This window comes from Emys orbicularis, chromosome 4 (assembly GCF_028017835.1).
Source record: "Emys orbicularis isolate rEmyOrb1 chromosome 4, rEmyOrb1.hap1, whole genome shotgun sequence".
NCBI classification, from domain to species: domain Eukaryota; kingdom Metazoa; phylum Chordata; order Testudines; family Emydidae; genus Emys; species Emys orbicularis.
This window is the reverse complement of record NC_088686.1, coordinates 31,318,211-31,336,886: the sequence shown is the minus strand read 5'-3', so window position 1 is coordinate 31,336,886 and position 18,676 is coordinate 31,318,211. Positions and strand designations below refer to the sequence as shown.

General features: G+C 45.9%; 1 protein-coding gene across 1 annotated transcript in view; it reads left to right on the top strand.

Annotated features, from left to right (window-relative positions):
• The first annotated feature begins 655 nt into the window (after positions 1 to 655).
• RIN3 (Ras and Rab interactor 3) overlaps positions 656 to 18,676 on the top strand; it is a 77,032-nt gene continuing 59,011 nt past the window's right edge. The window contains exons 1-3 of the mRNA XM_065402629.1: positions 656 to 666; positions 995 to 1,184; positions 7,298 to 7,412. Of these exons, the coding sequence (XP_065258701.1) occupies positions 656 to 666; positions 995 to 1,184; positions 7,298 to 7,412 (316 nt within the window). The remainder of the gene's footprint in view (positions 667 to 994; positions 1,185 to 7,297; positions 7,413 to 18,676) is intronic.

The window sequence follows — 18,676 nt, the reverse complement described above, 5'->3', positions numbered from 1 at the left end:
ACTGTGGCTGTGGTGTGTGCTCGCTGAACCCTGTCACCAGCATGTGCAGGGGTGGGATTTCAAATGTCAAACTTTGCAAATACTGTCCCACCTGCTCCTAGCATCGGCAGAGAAATGTAATTACAGAAGGGGAGAAATCTCAGTGTTACAGGTCTCAATTTTTGCTTAGGTCAAGTATCTGAGAGGACCTAAGGTACAGAAACAAGGCTTTCCGGCTAAAATCAGACCTTTCTAACTCACTATGTCTTACAGGTGATGTACTCCTTTAGCTGGGCTTGGGTTGGGTGCTAATCATTAAAGCTACTGTATGATGCCAGAAATCCTGAGAAGGATACAGATGCAGGCTGACCCTGAGGCATTCTGGTGGCATGAGCTGTCGGGGTCCCTTGCTCTCTTTAAAAATACAGTATAGTGAAGTGTATTTGGCATTCCTTAAAGGTGATTTGATAGCCTTGGGGCTCCTATTCTTCCAGTATAGAGGACAAATACCTCGTTTTAAAGTCAAGGGCGTCACTCAGATCCTTCAGCTGGTGAACTGGGCCCCTGGAGACTGAAATCTTGGATCCACAGAGGTACAGCATGGGGCAGTGCTAGCTTCTCCCCAGCCGCTGACAATGTGCCTCCATCTTGTTCTTTAGGTGCCAGCACTGGGAGGATGGGAGCAGGGTAAGTCCAAATACCACCAGCCCCCAGAGCAGAATACCCACCAATGTCTAATGTGGCTGGAACCCCAGAGGTGAATTTATAGCTCAAGCTAATCTTATTTCGGGCAGGAACTGTCGTTTCCTGTATGTTTGTGCCAGTGCCTAGCACAATAGGGCTCTGACTTAGTTGACTTGTAGGCACACAATAGAACTGTTAAATAATAATAATCTCTAGTCTGATGCCAGTCATATAGTGTTGTGTGTGTGTGTGTGTGTGTGTGTGTGTGTGTTTACACTTCTTCACAACAAACTGTTGCTCTTCACTTCTGCTTAAACTTGTGTTGTCTCAGTCCTGTCACAGATCCTGGTGAAGAAGACAATGATGAGACGCGGCCATCTCAGTCCATCCCTCTGCAAAACTGCCTTCCAGCGCCTGGCATCTGTGTCCTTGATAAACTCATCAAAACGTGCCCAGTCTGGCTTCAGCTGAGCATGAATCAGGACAGGGCTGGAGAGATACTCAGCAAAGAAACAGCAGGGGTAAGTTTACATTTGTCCAAAACAATTTCAGTTCAGACAACCATATTTCCTGCTCCTCAGGGGAGATGGATAGCTGTGATGTGTTTTGTTTTTTTCATGTGAAAGCAAACATATTTAGCAGTTTTTGGTCTTTGTTTCCTTTGCCCATGGTTGTTGGCTAGTCTTATGTTCGTGGGATAGACATTTCCATTTTCTCTAGAGTGGTGGTGTGTGTGAAAGAGAAGGCTTATACCTTTGATTTAGTTAGCAGTTGGTGTCTGGGAACAGTTTTCCTATTTGTTTCATAGCCCTGCTTGTTGTGCTTTCAGATATCTCCATACACACTCTGTAGTCTGATGCAGTATTTTTCTAATATCTCTGACTTGTAGCTTCCTTAAAAAGTGAAATCTTAAAGGTGAACAACAACAAACGTGTGTTCATGCCCCTAGTTTGCTTCTTTGGGTGTCAATTTTGCTTGTTGATTTTTGTACCTTAGGAAAACCAGCAAAATCAAGCCTTTTCTTCCTTGTAGGAGGACATGAGAACTAGTGGCAGCTCTTTCAGCCCTTCATTGACAAGATATAGGGTTTGGAGCTTTAAGAAAGAAATATTTTCTCCCAAGCGCATGTCAGGTGTTTGAGATAGAGAAGCGTTGACAAAAATAACAAACAAAACATGTAGTGTTCTTAAAAGTTTTGATACAGTTGCTCAGATTTCACATCCTTGGTACTGTGATGTCATTATAGTACCTCTTCGGTCATCCATAGATGACCCAAAGTAGACAAGAACGGAATTTCTAATGTAAACAAAGCAAGATATAAAATGCTTTTTGTATTGCTTAGTCTGTGGGGGGAAAGCTCTCAGGAATTCTTTATATGTCATAAAGAATTGGGACGTGATTAGGAGGAAGTAGGGTGGATAAGCCCAATTTTCCCCTCGACTAAAAAGTGGCCTGCTCCCACTTCTCTTCATTCACTGGCTGGTGTTCTAAGGGAAGGTAACGATCCTGTGCAAACCAAAGAGACTAAAATAACTAAATGAAAACTGGAATGAGGCTAGGATTTGGGGTAGAGATGCTGCTGCAGGGAAACCTGAAGCACAGCCAAGCTGAAGGAGACATTTTAGGCTGAGTGTTATGGTTTCATTGTTCTTTGGCTTACCAATAAAGCCAAATCCCAGGAAGGGGTTAGGTGAGCACAGATGACACAGAGTGAGCCTGGGCCTGCTGCCTGTACTCCTATTTAGTTGCATATTGCCATCTGAATAGTGTCACTGAGCTCAGTGTGACTACTCAGTATAAGTAAGCATAGCAGAATTGGGCTTATTGGAGAAAGAGTCTGTTCGGTCTGATCGTGTCATGAGCCTTGAAATGTTGCTGAGTTGTTGAGGGTTTTTTTAAATTAAATTCTCATGCATGAGGAGGCCTGATCAAAAAATGTGGGCCTGGTGTTTGTGATAAGGGAGGTTTTTACAGTAAAGGCTGTATCTGGGTTAGACTAAAGCCTGTGCAAGGCTCAGACCATCTCCCCAGATGAAGGGAGTAAGTCCCAGGGACACATGGTAGAAACTAGATGACTCAGACCCAGGTCTGCTGAGATACATATAAAGGGCAGCTTGAGTTGCAGGCTAGGAAGTCTGGAAGCCAGTCGACTGGAGGAAAACTTCGGCAGAAGGGAGTAGAGAGACTCTTCTTAGCTCCCAGGCAGGGGGCCTGAAGAGTAAGACTGCAGGAGTCCCTGGCCCTGAGGAAAGGACCTGGTCTGTATGATGAACCTGTGTTTCATGGTTTTAATTTAGAGAGATAACACTGAACCCTGAAGAAAAGGTCTGGAATTCCTGATGCTGTTGGGTGGAGGGGGGTTAGCGCACAGAGCTGGCTTTAGGAAGTGCGGGGCCCAATTTGAACATTTTCGGCGGCGCCCCGTCAGGGATGACTAAAAAAACATGTAAAATAAAAAAAGCCTTTTATTTCTTAGCAACCGGTTCCCTATAAAAAGTTCTGATTTAAGGGATGTGCCACAGTATTTTTTATTTTTATTTTTTTGTACCAATAGGGTTACCATACATCCGTATTTTCCTGGGAGGAATTTTTAAGAACCAAAAATGTTCTTTTTTGTCCGGTATGACATGTCGGGGAAAATACGGATGTATGTTAACCCTACCTAAAGTTCTTTTTTTAAAAGATGGGCCTGAACTAGAAATGAGCTCCGTTTCACATGTGTGGGTCCCTGCCACTCCCTGGGGGTGTGCTAGGGTGACCAGATGTCCCGATTTTATAGGGACAGTCCCGATTTTGGGGTCTTTTTCTTATATAGGATCCTATTACTCCCCCCATCCCCTGTCCCGATTTTTCACACTTGCTGTCTGGTCACCCTAGGGTGTGCACATGTCTGGTCACCCTAGGGTCCCAGCTGCTCCCTGCCCCCCTCATTGAAGCAGGTGTGCAGGGTTACTGCCCTGGGAACTGCAGGGCACCACTGGACATGGGGCTGACTGGAGGTAGGGTCTGGCTGCAGGCAGGGCAAGGGGTGCGGGGCTGGCTGGAGACAGGAGTGTGTGGGGTGGGCTGTCTGGCTTCAGGCAGGGCCGCAGGGGGGTGCGGCAGGGGTTGGCAGGGCTGGAGACAGAGGAGTGCAGGACGGGCTGGCTTCAGGCAGGGGGTGCGGCAGGGGCTGGCTGGAGACAGGGCAGGGGTGTGGGGCTGGCTACAGGCAGGGCAGGGGGTGCAGGGCTGGTGCGGGCTGGGGTGTGTGTGGGGCTGGCTGGCTTCGGGCAGGGCCGCAGAGGGGTGCGGCAGGGGTTGGCTGGCTTCAGGCAGGGCCGCAGGGGAGTGCGGCAGGGGTTGGCTGGAGACAGGACCGGGGGTGCGGCAGGGCCTGGCTGTGGGCAGGGGGTGCGGCAGGGCCTGGCTGTGGGCAGCAGCAGGGCAGGGGGTGCGGGCAGGGCAGGGAGTGCGGGGCTTGCTGTGGGCAGGGCAGGGGGTGCAGGGCTGGCTGGAGATGGGCTGGCTGCGGGCAGGGGGTGTGGGGCTGGCTGCGGGCAGGGCAGGGGATGTGGGGCTGTCTGGAGACGGGCTGGCTGCGGGCAGGGCAGGGGGTGCGGGGCTGGTGCGGGCAGAGGGTGCAGGTACAGCCCACCCTGTACAGTAAGTGTCCCCTCCACCTCCCTCCCCCACCAGGGTCGCAGCAGCAGCCTGGGGCTCGGGGGCTATTTAAAGGGCCCGGGGCTCCCCTGCTTCCACCGCCCCGGCCCTTTAAATAGCCACGGGAACCCTGGGGAAGCGGCGGGGCTCCAGCGGCTATTTAAAGGGCTGGGGCGGTAGAAGCAACGGGAGCCCCAGACTTTTTAAATAGCTCCCAGAGCCCCGCAGCCCGACCCCAGGGCTCCAGCAGTGGGGCTCTGGTGGCAATTTAAAGGGCCTGGGGCTCCAGCCCCTGGGAGCCCCAGGCCCTTTAAATTGCCCCCGGTGAAGCCGGACCACCCGGGTACAGCACACTGGCTCTTGCCGGTACACCGTACCAGGGCTTGGGCGCGGGGCCCTCTTAGGGACGGGGCCCGATTCAGGGGAATTGGTTGAATTGGCCTAAAGCCGGCCCTGTTAGCGCACTAGCTGGTGAGTTCTCCCTCAGGCTCATGTAGCCTCCCTGGACAGAGCATTAGAAAATGGCAGTCTGGCTAAGAGCTTGCCTCCCCCTTTTCCTTCTTTAATCTCTTGCTAGCAATAGAAGCCATAGTGTGTGTTTACACCAGTTCCTGAGGAAATGAAAAGACCACCTTTAGCTGAAGGAAAGGTGGGAATAGGCTGTGCGGACTGCAGAGTGCCCAGGCAATTCACATGCTCTCGTTGGGAGGGTGGCAGTGGATGTCGCTTTTTCGTTCTCTGAATCAGCGTTCAGGGACGAAATCCAGCTTGTGCCAAGTTAGAAACCAACGTCTCCTCTGCCATTTGCTGGTTCTCGCAATGGCATCCAGCTGCCACAACTTTAACATCTTTAAAGCTCTCCAAGACATCCAGGGATGGGCAGTATCTCTGAAGGACATTCAGGGGCAAATCCTGCTTCTGCTCCCCCACCCCACCTTTTCCACAGGCATGATCCCTCCCCCTCTGCAATAGGTAGCCAGGAGAGGAACCTGCACAGAGGTGTGCCTCCCAGGGGAGAACAGCTGGCCAGCAGCAGAGCGGAGCATGTGCTGATGCTGTATCCTGCAGAAGGGGGTGCAGTGGACATACACTAGTTTAATGTCAGAGAACTGGGGTGGCACATGCTCTGCCTGCTCCTGGAGCTCATTTTAGGATGGAGCAGCTCTCCAACACCCCAGAGGCACAATCTGGAAAGACTTATTTACATAATAGGCTCCCACCCTGCAAATTGGGAACAAGTTAACTGCAAGCTTAGGAAGCCTGTGCAGCTAAGTACCCGTTTCAACAGACACGGCCCAAATTTAACCTTTGGAACCATGGCAACAAGCCTTCCTGATTAGAAAAGAGAACAGACCAGTTTCCAGGTTTCACTTCTCACCTTGTTAATCTGAATTTGAACCAAAATTGATCAAGTGTTAATCGATAACTCAGTGATCTCGGGGGTCAAACATACATTAATTCTCACAACAGCCCAGTGAAGTAGGTTAGAGTTATCAGCTTGGGGAGCTGAAGCATGAAGAGATTAAATGATTTACCTCCCTCCCCGTACATGGGAAGGTGCAGGATGCTCACAACTGTCTCTGACACCTGCCTGTCTGCCTAGCTAGCCATTTATATCCTGTTCACCACCATGGCATCGGGTCGGGCTGCCCTTTCACTGAGTCTGATCCAGTGTAAATATGAAGTGCTGAAGGACTGAATTTCACATCAGAGAGCAGAAGACCTTATCAGGCTCTCTGTTGTATTGAACTGAACGGAGAGCCACACAAGATACGGCCGAGGACACTCACTCCCAGGGCCGGCGCAACCCATTAGGCGACCTAGGCGGTCGCCTAGGGCACTGCGATTTGGGGGGCAGCGATCGCGGCGGTATTTCCGCGGCGGGACCTTCCGCCGCCTCTGTGGGGGGGGTGGCATTTCGGGGCGACGGAAAAGCTGGCGGCGCTCCTGCTCACTCCCCATCTTAGCAAAACTGCTTCAAGCTGTGGTCAGAGTGGTTGTTTGAATGTGACGTGAGATGCTCCTAACCCTAGGACCTGAGGGTTTGTGCATTAGCAAACCCGCCGTGCTCAGGACCTACACTCAGTTCCCCCTTTGGCAGCACACCACATTGCCACTTGGCTTCTAGACAAGCTCCTCTCGGTTCCTCTTCCCGCGAAATCAAAGCTTTCCTGGTGTAGTTCCAGTGCACTGCAATTATTTAATCATTTTTCAGAATCACACTTCTCCCCTATAATGTTAATACCGTGGTTCTAGAATTAGCTAAATCTTTGAAATCACTTTTATAAATACCTTGACTCTCTTACCTAAAGGTGCTTTTAGGAAGAGGTGACGACAAAGAGTCTTTGCCCCTAGGATTTCAAGCTACAAGTTAGATACATATTTGACATTGAAGTCTGATTAGAAACACACTGAGGAAAGCACACAGTGCTTACAATGCACAGAGAAGGGACTGACTCAGCCAGAAAGCCCTTTCTCTTCTTGATTAAACTTGCTCTTGTGCTAGTCCAACACACTCACTGCTTTGAGCCACTCAGGACCAAAAGTTAGTCATTTGCTATAAGATCAACTTATGGCTATTTTAATCCTTTTTGCTATAAAGGTCTAGGTGGCCCCTATTCTATACTCGTGCTAGAAACTTGAGTGAGGATGTACTGGGGCAAATTCACCATCACTTAGGGCAGTTGCATCAGGGGTTGTCACTTGGCAAATTGTGAGAAGTTGTGCAGCTTTACCTTCAGGTTAAGTGGGATATCAGTGGTGCATTGGGATTCTGCTAGTCCCTACTGCACGGCTGAATTTCACCCAGAGAAAATATCCCTTTAGTAGTAGTTATCTTTTTCATGAAAGGTTTGACATACTGGAGTGAAACTAGAATGAAATGTGTTAGATGTGAATTGAAAAAGACCTTTCTCTGGTTACTGGAAAGAATCTCATTCTCAGATGCCTAACATTAAGTTTACAAACTCCTACTTCTTTTCCTCTGCTTTAGATATTCCTAGTTAGGAGAGATGGTAACATGAACAACATGGTACTCTTGGTCCACTTCCCAGCCCAGAATGCGGCTTCTGATGTGCAGGAGTACAACATTAAAGAAGAAAAATCATGTAAGTTTTCTCAAGCCTTTTATCTCTTGCTCTGACCATCAGATGGGCTCTTCTTTTGACTGCAAAGTATGTACACAAATGTGCTTGCAATGAAGAAGATCCTGCCACAGTTGGAGGAACGGTAGATCTTGGCTCCTCCAGGAAAATTTGTTCAGATTCATTGTGACCAATTGGCCCAATTCTCCACTGATCTGTACCATGTGTCATCATTTGTACCTGTGCACAGGGTGGTGTAAAATGCTACCATGTTAGAAGGGTAGCATTTTATTCAGGCAAATGAGAATGGAAACATTTACACAGGTGTGAGTAGTGATAGAATGTGCAAGGCAATGGAGAATCAATCTATTCGATTAATTTAGTCTTTATTTCTGCTCTTGAATTAGCTGCCAACAGACTTTGATTTTTGCTAATTTATTCTTTATTCATTTCTTATTCAAACACTTTGTACAAATATTTTGACCTATTGGTTGTTCCTGAATTGTTTGTTTTGACTGTGTCTTCAGCTCTTCAGTATTCACAGTATATGATTGGTCCCCAAAAGAGCATAGTGTTGTTTCTGTTCCCTGATTGGATGACTGAACTTTTTATAAGCAAGAAAGGGGAAACCAAAGAGACTCCAAAAGGCACATGTCCGGTGCAGACTTTTGTGTGAGCAAAAAGTCACCAGAGCTTAATTTGTGCCTTGTCTCAGCCCCGGCACCTCTTTTCATGCTGGGCGGCAGTCCAGGCACCTCTTCTGTCAGTGGTGCAAGGCATGATCTTGCATGTACAGTGTGTGCAAGGTCACGCTATGCAGAGGATGCCAATTTGTAGAACAAAATGGCATCCTCCATGCAGTGTGACCTCACACGTATGGTGCATGCAAGGTCACACTGTGTGAAGGATACCATTTTGTGGGCCCTGGCACTTCCCTCTTTACAAATTAAGCATTGAAATTCACACCTGTATTGCAAGACATTTTTGCTTTCCAAAAGATGTTTGCAAATAATTTCTTTGATAAGCTATTCACAGAAGAAGGGTCCATGAAAGAAAGTTCATATTTTTTTTATTAAAATGATGAACATTCACACATTCGGTTCCACAGTGTAAGTCCTGTGGCCTCAAGCCTACATGAGAAGGGAGGTAACTAAGTGAGTGAGCTCTAGATGGCATCTACTGGAGAGCAAGGGGAGTCGACTCAGCGAGGCAGTACCTCATTTACATATTAACTATGGGTAGTTTGGGGACACTGGGGTATAATTTGACAAAGTTTTGTTCAAGGGGCCCATATTTTTGAGATTATCCTGTTGGGAACTCATCAGGCAAAGCCTGGACAATGACTGGGCATGGGGTCACCCTGATGAAAACTGATGTTTGTCGAGGTGGGGTAAGAGGCCTGGACGGAGCCCGAGGGCAAGGAGAGAGAAATGGTGTATTGCTGGGAATCTCTGTCTGGGTGGTAGGGACTTCTATAAGTTTTTAAGACCCTTGATCCCCTTGTATTTAAAAATCTGAGCTAAGAGATGTTGTGGCCGAATGTAAGCCGAGCTCACCAGAAGTTCCAGTTTTCTAGCCAATGGCAAGCAGAAGTGAGAGACCAGCAGCGGTTTTAATCACCTGAGCCTCAGGCAGAGCAAAGCAGCAGTTGGACTCACCACAGGCCACAGCTTCTAACAGGAGAGCAGCAGACTGAGCAGCAGCATGAGAGCAGTTACATGCAGAGGAATTCAGAGCAATAGTCTATGTCAGCCTAGTGGATTCTGGCAAGGCCCCCCCAGTCCTAGCTGCTGAAATCAATATAGCAGGACAGGTGGCAGAGCCCCAGAGCGATCTACAAAACTGGGAGCCTGATTTTCCTGGACTCTTGGAACCACAAACTGTGAGTGAGGAAGTTGGGGACCTATGAACTGAGAGTGGGAGGCTGGGAGATAGAACAAACTGCATCGACCAGTCAGGGTCCAAGTGCCTGGGACTGTGACTTATGCCCCCTGAGGTAAATGGTGGTGGTAAATTGTAAATATTTGTCACCATTCAACCTGGCCTTTCCCTCCCCCCCATACAGTTTGTTTGTTTAAACCTCTATGCTCGTGTCATGAGTACAGATTTGCCTAGCAAATATGCCCAGAGTGGTTATAGGTTCCCAGGTTACGGGAGGGGTGGGCAGTACCGGATTTACCATGGCGCCGGGCCCACACTCCAAAAGGCTCAGCCCGGCCTGCGCTTCTCCGCCCACCGCTCTCTCCTGCGGGGGCAGCGGGCCGAAGCTTGGTCCTGCCAGCTCCTGCTGCAGCAGGGCAGGCTCCGCTGGCAGCCAAGTTCCCCGCTCCCCCGCCTCTTCCCTGGAGCGTGCTGCGTTCCTGCCCCTCCCCCTCCCAGCGCTTCCCCTGCCACCGAACAGCTGTTCGCCCATGTGAGGGAGGGTGAGGAGGCGGAGAAGAGGCGGGGGCGAGGCCTTGGGGAAGAGGGTGGAATCAGGGCATACCCCCTCCAGTCCCCTGCCGTGAGCCGCTCAGGGCAGGAGGCTGGGAGCACCCCCACTACCCCAGCCCTCTGCCCTGACTCCTGCACCCCCCCACACCCCAATGGCCCCAGCCCTGACTCCTGCATCCCCCACACATCCCCACCCCCATCCTGAGCACCAAACGGGAGCTCCTGCACCCCCCCACATTCCCACCTGCACCCCTCACACCAAATGGGAGCTGCCCCAGGTAAGCGCTCCACACCCCAATCTCCTGCCCCAACCCTGAGCCCCCTCCCTAACCCTAGCATCTGGCCAGACCCTGCACCCCAACTCCCAGCCTGCTTCTACACCCTAATTCCCTCCCAGACCTTGCACCCCCACCCTCAGCTCAGTGCAGAGAGAGACGAAGAGAATGGGCTAGAACCAGGGAGAAGGTAGGTACCCATTTTATGTTTACCCCCTCCCCAGCCCTGCTGCACTTGCAGTTTACCCCCAGCCCCTCCCTTGCTCCAGGGACCAACCCTAGCTCCCGCCCTGCTGTGCTTTTGCCCCCGGCCCCTGGCTTGCTCCTGTCAGCAGGGACTAATCCTCCCCCCCCGTGCCCCACTGTGCTTATCTTGCCCCGGCCCCTGCCTCGCTCCAGCTGGGGACCAATCCTTCCCCCACACAATGCCCCTCTGTCAGGATAGATAAAAATCAATGTCTTTAAAAAAAAATCGGATTTTTTTTTTATTTAAATTGGATTTTTGAGGGAAAAACCTATCTAAAGATAGTTTTAATTAAGATACATTATATCTCATCATGGAATAGGGATTATACATTCTAATTCTATAGTATGAGAAAATATATTCGTGTAATGTTTAAGAAAAGTTTTGTAAATGAGTTCTAATAGGTCATGGATTAGGGACCCAATCTTATGGAGTTCCAAAGGTTTCTGTATAGATTATTTAGGTTCATCTTTCTATCTACCCAATGGGACTCAGTGCTCAGTCTAGAAGATACCATCAGAGATGCTGAGTTTTGCAGTTCTCAAACTGTGGATTTGTGTCTCCAGAGGTAACATGCTTGTTAACAGCAAAAATGATTTTAAATAAATAAAAAATATATAGAGGTGAGAAATAACAGACCTCAACTCTATTGTCCCTCTGCAAATTTGTGTACACAGAGTCAATCCCTTACCTTTCTCTAAAAGTGAAAAGTTTCAGAAAGTTCAATGACTAGAAGATTGTTGGCGGCGGAATAGATCTGGACAAGGAGAAGAAGTCTGGAGATAAATGTGAGAAGCGAGGGACATATGCATTTTTGTTAAAATATTATATTTGCTGTTGAAGCAAATTAATGATCTGGAGGATGGCATGGACTGCACTCTCAGCAAGTTTGCAGATGACACTAAACTGGGAGGAGTGGTAGATACGCTGGAGGGTAGGGACAGGATACAGAGGGACCTAGATAAATTAGAGGATTGGGCCAAAAGAAACCTGATGAGGTTCAACAAGGACAAGTGCAGAGTCCTGCACTTAGGACGGAAGAATCCCATGCACTGTTACAGACTAGGGACCGAATGGCTAGGAAGCAGTTCTGCAGAAAAGGACCTAGGGGTTACGGTGGACGAGAAGCTGGATATGAGTCCACAGTGTGCCCTTGTTGCCAAGAAGGCTAACGGCATTCTGGGCTGTATAAGTAGGGGCATTGCCAGCAGATCGAGGGACGTGATCGTTCCCCTCTATTTGACATTGGTGAGGCCTCATCTGGAGTACTGTGTCCAGTTTTGGGCCCCACACTACAAGAAGGATGTGGAAAAATTGGAAAGAGTCCAGCGGAGGGCAACAAAAATGATTAGGGGGCTGGAGCACATGACTTATGAGGAGAGGCTGAGGGAACTGGGATTGTTTAGTCTGCAGAGGAGAAGAATGAGGGGGGATTTGATAGCTGCTTTCAACAGGCTTGACAAAGCCCTGGCTGGGATGATTTAGTTGGGAATTGGTCCTGCTTTGAGCAGGGGGTTGGACTAGATGACCTCCTGAGGTCCCTTCCAACCTTGATATTCTATGATTCTATGAAGAAAAATATCCAGAATACTTAACATTGTTTTAGTAAAATAAAACAATTTAAATATCTGTCCGGTGATGCTCTCCTCCTAATACAGCCTGGCAAGAAAATCCTCCAAATATTAATGATTAACCTGTTGAACTGGAGATAGTTCACCTCCCAATGACTTCAAAAATATCTGCTTCAATTATCTTTGGTAAATGAAATAACCAAACAATCATTCATTTTCTGATATAGCTGTAAAACTAATCTGAAAAGTTTTCGAAATAAATCACTGTTTAAAAATGTATAGTGTGTACCTTCTAAAAATGAAACCTACATCTATCTCTGAGTTGTGAAGAATATGTATTAAGGTTATAACAACCAACAAGAATGCACTTTTATGTAGAAATCTATGATTAAATCGAGTCTTCCTGACTAGTGATTTAAATCAAATCCACCCTGCCCACTGTGCTCTTGCCCCAGGCCCCTTTATTCCCCAGGGGGTCCATAAATATGTTTGGCGCCGGGCCCACAAAAAGTTAATCCGGCCGTGGGGGTGGGGAGGTCCGTAAAATAAATACGTGGCCCTTGCTGCTGCTGACGCCATTGGCAGAGGGGTTAAAACAGTATACCCAGCCCTGCTACATAGCCAGCCAGAATGGGGATTACATTTTACTCTTGGATTCATCCTGAAATGCTTGATATTAATTTCTATAACCAGCATCACAAGCTGTTTCTTTTCCCTCACAGCTACTGGGTTTATTTTTGTATCATATATTTGTTTGACTGTCTGGATTATCAAACAGCGAGGGCACAGGAATATTCCTAGATTAATGGAATCATAGAATTTAAGGCCAGAAGGGACCTTTAGGTCATCCAGTCTGATTTCCTGTATATCACAGGCCAGAGAATTTCATTGTTAGTCCTGTATTGAACCCAGTAACTTGGTTTTGATAAGGTCTATCTTCCCGAAAGGCATCCAGTCTTGAATATGTGTGTGCATAATGGTATATCATGGCACAGAGTGTGTGAAATCACCTTGAACAATTTAAGAATTATTAAACTATCTATAACAACATCTATGCATTATTAATAAAGAAAATAATATGAGAACTTTAAGGAATAACTGCAGGATTTGAAGAGAAAAGCTCTGTTCTTTATTGTAAGTTAACATATCATTTAGATTTTTCTTGGCGAGCTATTGTTTTTTGATACTACCAGTTATTCTTTGGAGCTGTTAGCAAGTTCCATTCTGGAACACTGGCATTATCACAACATCAGATCCAGATGCTGCACTTGTTCAGCTTGTACTCTGCACTATAAAATCTCTGGTTCCTGTGAATAAAGGTAAAATGAAATGCTCTTATTAAAAATCACTATATAATGCCTTAGCTATTATTTTAATTTGCTATCTTAGTGCACTATCAATAGAACTATGGGCCCCATTCTCAGCTGACTTAATTCACTGTCACTCCATTGGTTATATTGCTTTACTCCAGCTGAGGATCTGGCCCCAGGAACGCTAAGAAAATGAAGGATTTAGGGTAGCGTTTCTCCAAATTACCACCTCCCAGTTTATAATTCATGTATAACACATGTATAGTCTGGGGCTCAAACAGAAATAAGCTTCCTGTCATTTACAGAAAAAAATTAAATAAATGCACACCATACTTATAGAAGTGGCACAATTCATGGAGTGGTAGAATTGAAACTTAGTTCCCATTCTGGAGTATGAGAAATGGCACCACATAGTCATGCAGAAGTCAGATTCCTATCATGGTTCTTCACATTATTTTTAGCCCTGAGTTCTGTCAGTGATGTGTCCTAGATACCTTGTCAGTTCTTCATACTTAGCAAGTTTGACAGCAACAGACTAGAGCAAGCTCTAAGGGTCATGCTTTTGATTTCTTCTTCATTTAGGGTAAGTTGCCCACCTTGTTGAATCTAGAGGAATACAAATTAATTCTTATTAATACAAGCTAAAGGATTGTATCCTTTGTACGATGCTACATGAGAAGACAGGAGAATTGGAAAAACCTAATACATCTGCTCTGATTTATGTCTTTTTGGACAACAGTATCTCCTTCTTGGAGGTTTTATTCTTTGAAAGATATTTATTTTAGCAAAGAATCTCATGTTGTCAGAAGACTTTAAGTGGATTAAATACAGTTGCTGGGGTTTTGTGATTAGTATTGTGATAATTCATATTCTCTTTTACTTTTCTAAAGTGCATTTCTTTTTTCCTTGGAACTCTGTAAGCAATGTAAGCATTAGGGTTGGGACATTTGCTGACGTCGGTGCTGAATGACCAAAGACAAAAGAAATTGCCTAGCTTGGGAATGTGCATTGAAGATGCAAAGTGCAGAGTACTCTTATTATTATAATATACCAACTGAATCCTGGCACAATCTGCCCGATCTATAGTTAGAGCTGCCCTACAAGGAACTGCCATACAAGCTGAAACCTGGATGGGGGTGTCATGCTGTCTGGAGTGGATCACAACTGTGAGTGCCAGCCTCAGGGCAGACTGCCAATAAGCAGGGCAGACATCCCAAACTGGTGGTGTGTTCTGTGATTAGATTTCACCAACCCAGTAACAAGTGTGAACTCCTGAAGCACTATAACAGTCTTACCATGGAGTCAGAAACAGTCCTCTTGGGCATTCCAGTCTGTCTTGGCACCCAGGCAAGCTGGACTTAGTGCTAGTTGGTTGCCATAAACCAAAGATCACAAAAGATTCAGGTTACCGACAGTCCCAAGACACCAGTCACTTACCCCACATCAATTTGTATTTCAGATCTCATACCAAAGACAATGCTTGTAGCCAATCCTATAGTAAGCTAACTAAGGATTTATTAACTAGGAAAAGGAAATGAGAGAGTTATTTACAGCTTAAAGCAGACAATATATATACTTTTAAAAGATGACAGCATTGTAGTAGTCTGTCAATTCTGAATGTCTTTTAGGGCTAAACCAGGTTGACCCTGGGGATCTCTTCTTCAGTTTCTTAGCTCCAGCCCTGTGAGCATCCAAACAGCAAAAAGAGAGGAAAATTTTCTTGTGCCCCTGTTTTAGTCCCTTGTTCCAGCATTCAAGCTGATGGATGGACTTTTTTGCAAGTAGCATCTTCATGGGTGTGAGAGGGCCATTAACCAAGTCTTTGTATTGTGATGTTCCACAATGGCCCATTTAGTTTTTGATAGTCCTCCCTGATGGGCAGTGGACCATTCCTCCTGTCTGGGTTCACAGGTTCAGAGCAGGCATTTTTACAATTATAAAGCAATACTTACAAATCACCTTATAGCATGGGATACAGACATTACAAGTTAAATTAATGCATGTAGCAACTTACAAGCTTTCCATAGAGTCTAAACATTAAACGCATTCTTCTAACACCTATCTTGAACAATATGAATGTCCAGGTGAGCTGGTCTAGTTTCCAGCTATGAATTTGTCAGTGCTAAGCTGACACCTACTGTCTGCCAGCATCACAGGGGGTTTCCATCCTTTGACTTTGAAAAGTCCCTTTCTAGTTCCTCTGAGCGTCCTAAATTGAGGCCTCGTTTAGCTGCCCCCCCACCCCCCACTGCACATCACAAACCCTTGAGTTAATCATGGTGACTCCTAGCTGCTCTTTGGATCTACAGTCATAATGAAATAAAGGAAAGTGATATTTGGATAATTGTGTACCAACAACACTCCCAGGATCTTCCCACTCCTCGGTCTTGTGTAGAATTAGAGTTTCATAGCATATTCTTGAATGCCATCTATGGCCCTTTATCTATTAACATCTATAAATCTTCTTTATGATTATAAAAGTGAGAGAGGGAGATGTCTTTTATACAGCACTCCTCGAGCACCATATATGTTACGTTTCCTGCTTAATACTGAGAAATTATGTGAATTATTCAATATTTTCATTCCTAAAATCCAGTTTCATAAAATGTCTGATTCAAGCTTAGTTTCTTTCTGTAGTTCTGCAAATACATGTGAATTTTTAATGTGTACCATATAACAATTGTGTTTTCCCTTCCTCTTGACAAAAGAGAGGATGTGAGTCCTTTCCAAATGCGCAGAGCAAGGGGTGAATAAGAGAAGTAACTCACCTCACCTACAGAATAAGGAAGAACAGATCATTTTTGATAAAACCATTAGAGAATTAAGCTGGCAAATAAACCAGTGCTGAGGGGGATTTTAGAGTATGAGACATCTAAATATGGCAAGTTAAAGTACTATGAGCATCAGGGCTTCAGCATGGGTATTGGTTTATTAGTCTAGGTTCCTAGGCCTCATTCTGCAACCCTGACTCATGTAATTAGTCCCATTGACTTCCGGACTGCTCATAGGACTGAGGGTTGCAGGTTTGGCCATGAGTTCTTGAGACTGACTTTAAATAGGTGCTGGGTTTTTTTTTTTTTTTAAGGCTTTAACTGAGTTGGCCCTGGATGTATTGCGAACTCCTTACTGAGTCTTGTCTTCAAAGGTATCTGTACTCTGGCACCATCCGCTCTAGGGACCTCACATTCGGGTGTTTAGAGTGACAGGTGCTGGAGTCTTTGTGGTGGTGTCCCCTAGGCTGTGAAAATCACTCTCCCCTTGAAATCTAGATCAGCAGCTTCCGCCTCACACATGAAATCTTTCTCTTCCTAAGGTGTTTTCTTTAGCACCTTCTCCTCCACTCAGACAGATGCACCCAAATCTCCCATTATTTGTATTTGAATCCTCCCTGATTGTGTTTATTTTCTGTATTTTTGAGACTGGTCTTTTACTTTATTGCTATAATGTGTATTCCACGTTGCTCTGATGAGGATGTTCTCTACAGTGTCCCAAGTACCTTGAGGAGGACAGTGCTTTACAAACAATATTGGGCCCTCTCACTCCCTACTGCAATAAAATCCTTGGGAAAGGGGGTACAGAATAGGGAATCTCCACTAGGTTGTTTTAATTTTCTTGATGGAGGTTTGTGTCCTGTCATTCTGTTGGGAGGCAGGGTTTGCCCCTCTCTGGAACAGACCACAGGGCCAACCCACAAATCCTGGCAAGTGATCACCTGGAGACAAAGATCTTCTCCACAGAGTCCCTGTACCTCTGATCAGGTTCTGTACCCCAGGTATTTCCTCTCCTGCCCCCAACTTTGCTCATTGGCAGAGCTCTAGCAGCTGATCACTGACCCAGGCTGCCCCCTTTAAAAGAGAATCCCCAGACAGAGAGGTAGGGCCCAGTGGAAAGATAACCCAGCCTAAAATGTGTATTCAACTCATAAAATCACACCAAAGAGCTCCAAACACATAATGCAGATGGCCCATTGGATGTGGTCTGAACAAGAACTGTGGGCCTGATCATGTAATACTTACTCACCTAAGCAACCCCCTGGAAGTCACACTAATGAATAAAACCCAACCATCCTCCTTCCAAAGTACATGTAACGTGGTGGTTGGGCTGTTATAAAGAGGATGGTGATCAATTGTTCTGTATGTCCACTGAGGGTAGAACAAGAAGTAATGGGCTTAATCTACAGCAAGGGAGATTTAGGTCAAATATTAGGAAAAAGTTTGTAACTATAAGGATAGTTAAGTACTGGCACAGCTATTAACATCAGTGAGTTTACTCTAAAGGTATATTTGGCCCACTAATTTACTGTGTGTAAGACTGAGTTAGGACTTCAGCAATGGGGACTTTTTTTTTTTTTTAATTACTGCTTTGGTAAGAAAAATTCTGAGGTTTAAGCCAAAATAATGCCTGATGTAACTCCATTGACTTCAGTGAGATTACACCTGGGTTGGATTTGAGCATAATTGAAATTCTTAAACAAATTTAACAAAAACAAACAACGTTGATATTATAAATGGAAATAAGATATCCCAGATTATCCAAACGTGGTATTATTTGTAATGAGACACAATGCTGTAGGTTATGGTGCACGGTACCTTGGCTTATAGTATGCTGTGTGTATCCATATAGTAGGTTATGCTAGTACCTTGGCTTATAGACAGCAATTGTACTTCAGTGCACACAAAACAGTTCTGCAGCAAAGCCGAAAAGGATACATAATACACCTTGATAGGAAAGGAGCTGAAAATTACTGCCCTCAGAAGAAATTTAGGAGCAATCACTGACTATTGTCCCAAAACTTGCAGAAATAATAGCAAAGATGTTGACAAAGCAATCCAGTATCAAAGCACAGGTCCTGGTCAGACCAATCAGAGTTTTGTATCCAGCACTGATCACCTTATTTGGCCTATCATAGAGATGGGCCCCATTGATGAAGTTAAGAGCTAGATCCAGATTCCAACTTCTCCAGAAGTCGAGGAGGAAGGATGGGATTTCAGAGCTCAAACTTTGGACCACTCCACTCTGGACCCATCTCTAGTTTAGGCTCATGTACTTGTTCCCACCAGCAGATGGGTATTACTACTAAAAGCAGCTGTGAAAGCAAGCAGCACTGATGAGTCAAAACAACAATTCACGTAGCCAAAGGAGCTCCTGGAATAAGGAAGTTCAGAAGGGTGGGGATCAGTTAGGCAAAAGGAAGAGACAAAGAACAGTGGAGCAGGGAAGCTGGTCCAACAGCTGAGCTTCTGCAACTGATTTCCTTAGCTGCACTGTTTCAAGCGGATATGCTTTCTAATGCATCACAGCCAGCTAACTTAAACCAACTACCAAGTTGTTTCAGCTGTTTCCTGACTCCTCCTTTCCAAGCATCAATGAAAAGAAAACACTGTGATTATGGACTGCTGTCATTTGAACTGAGTGATATGAGGAAAGTTTAAGATGAACTAATGGTGGCTGTGCA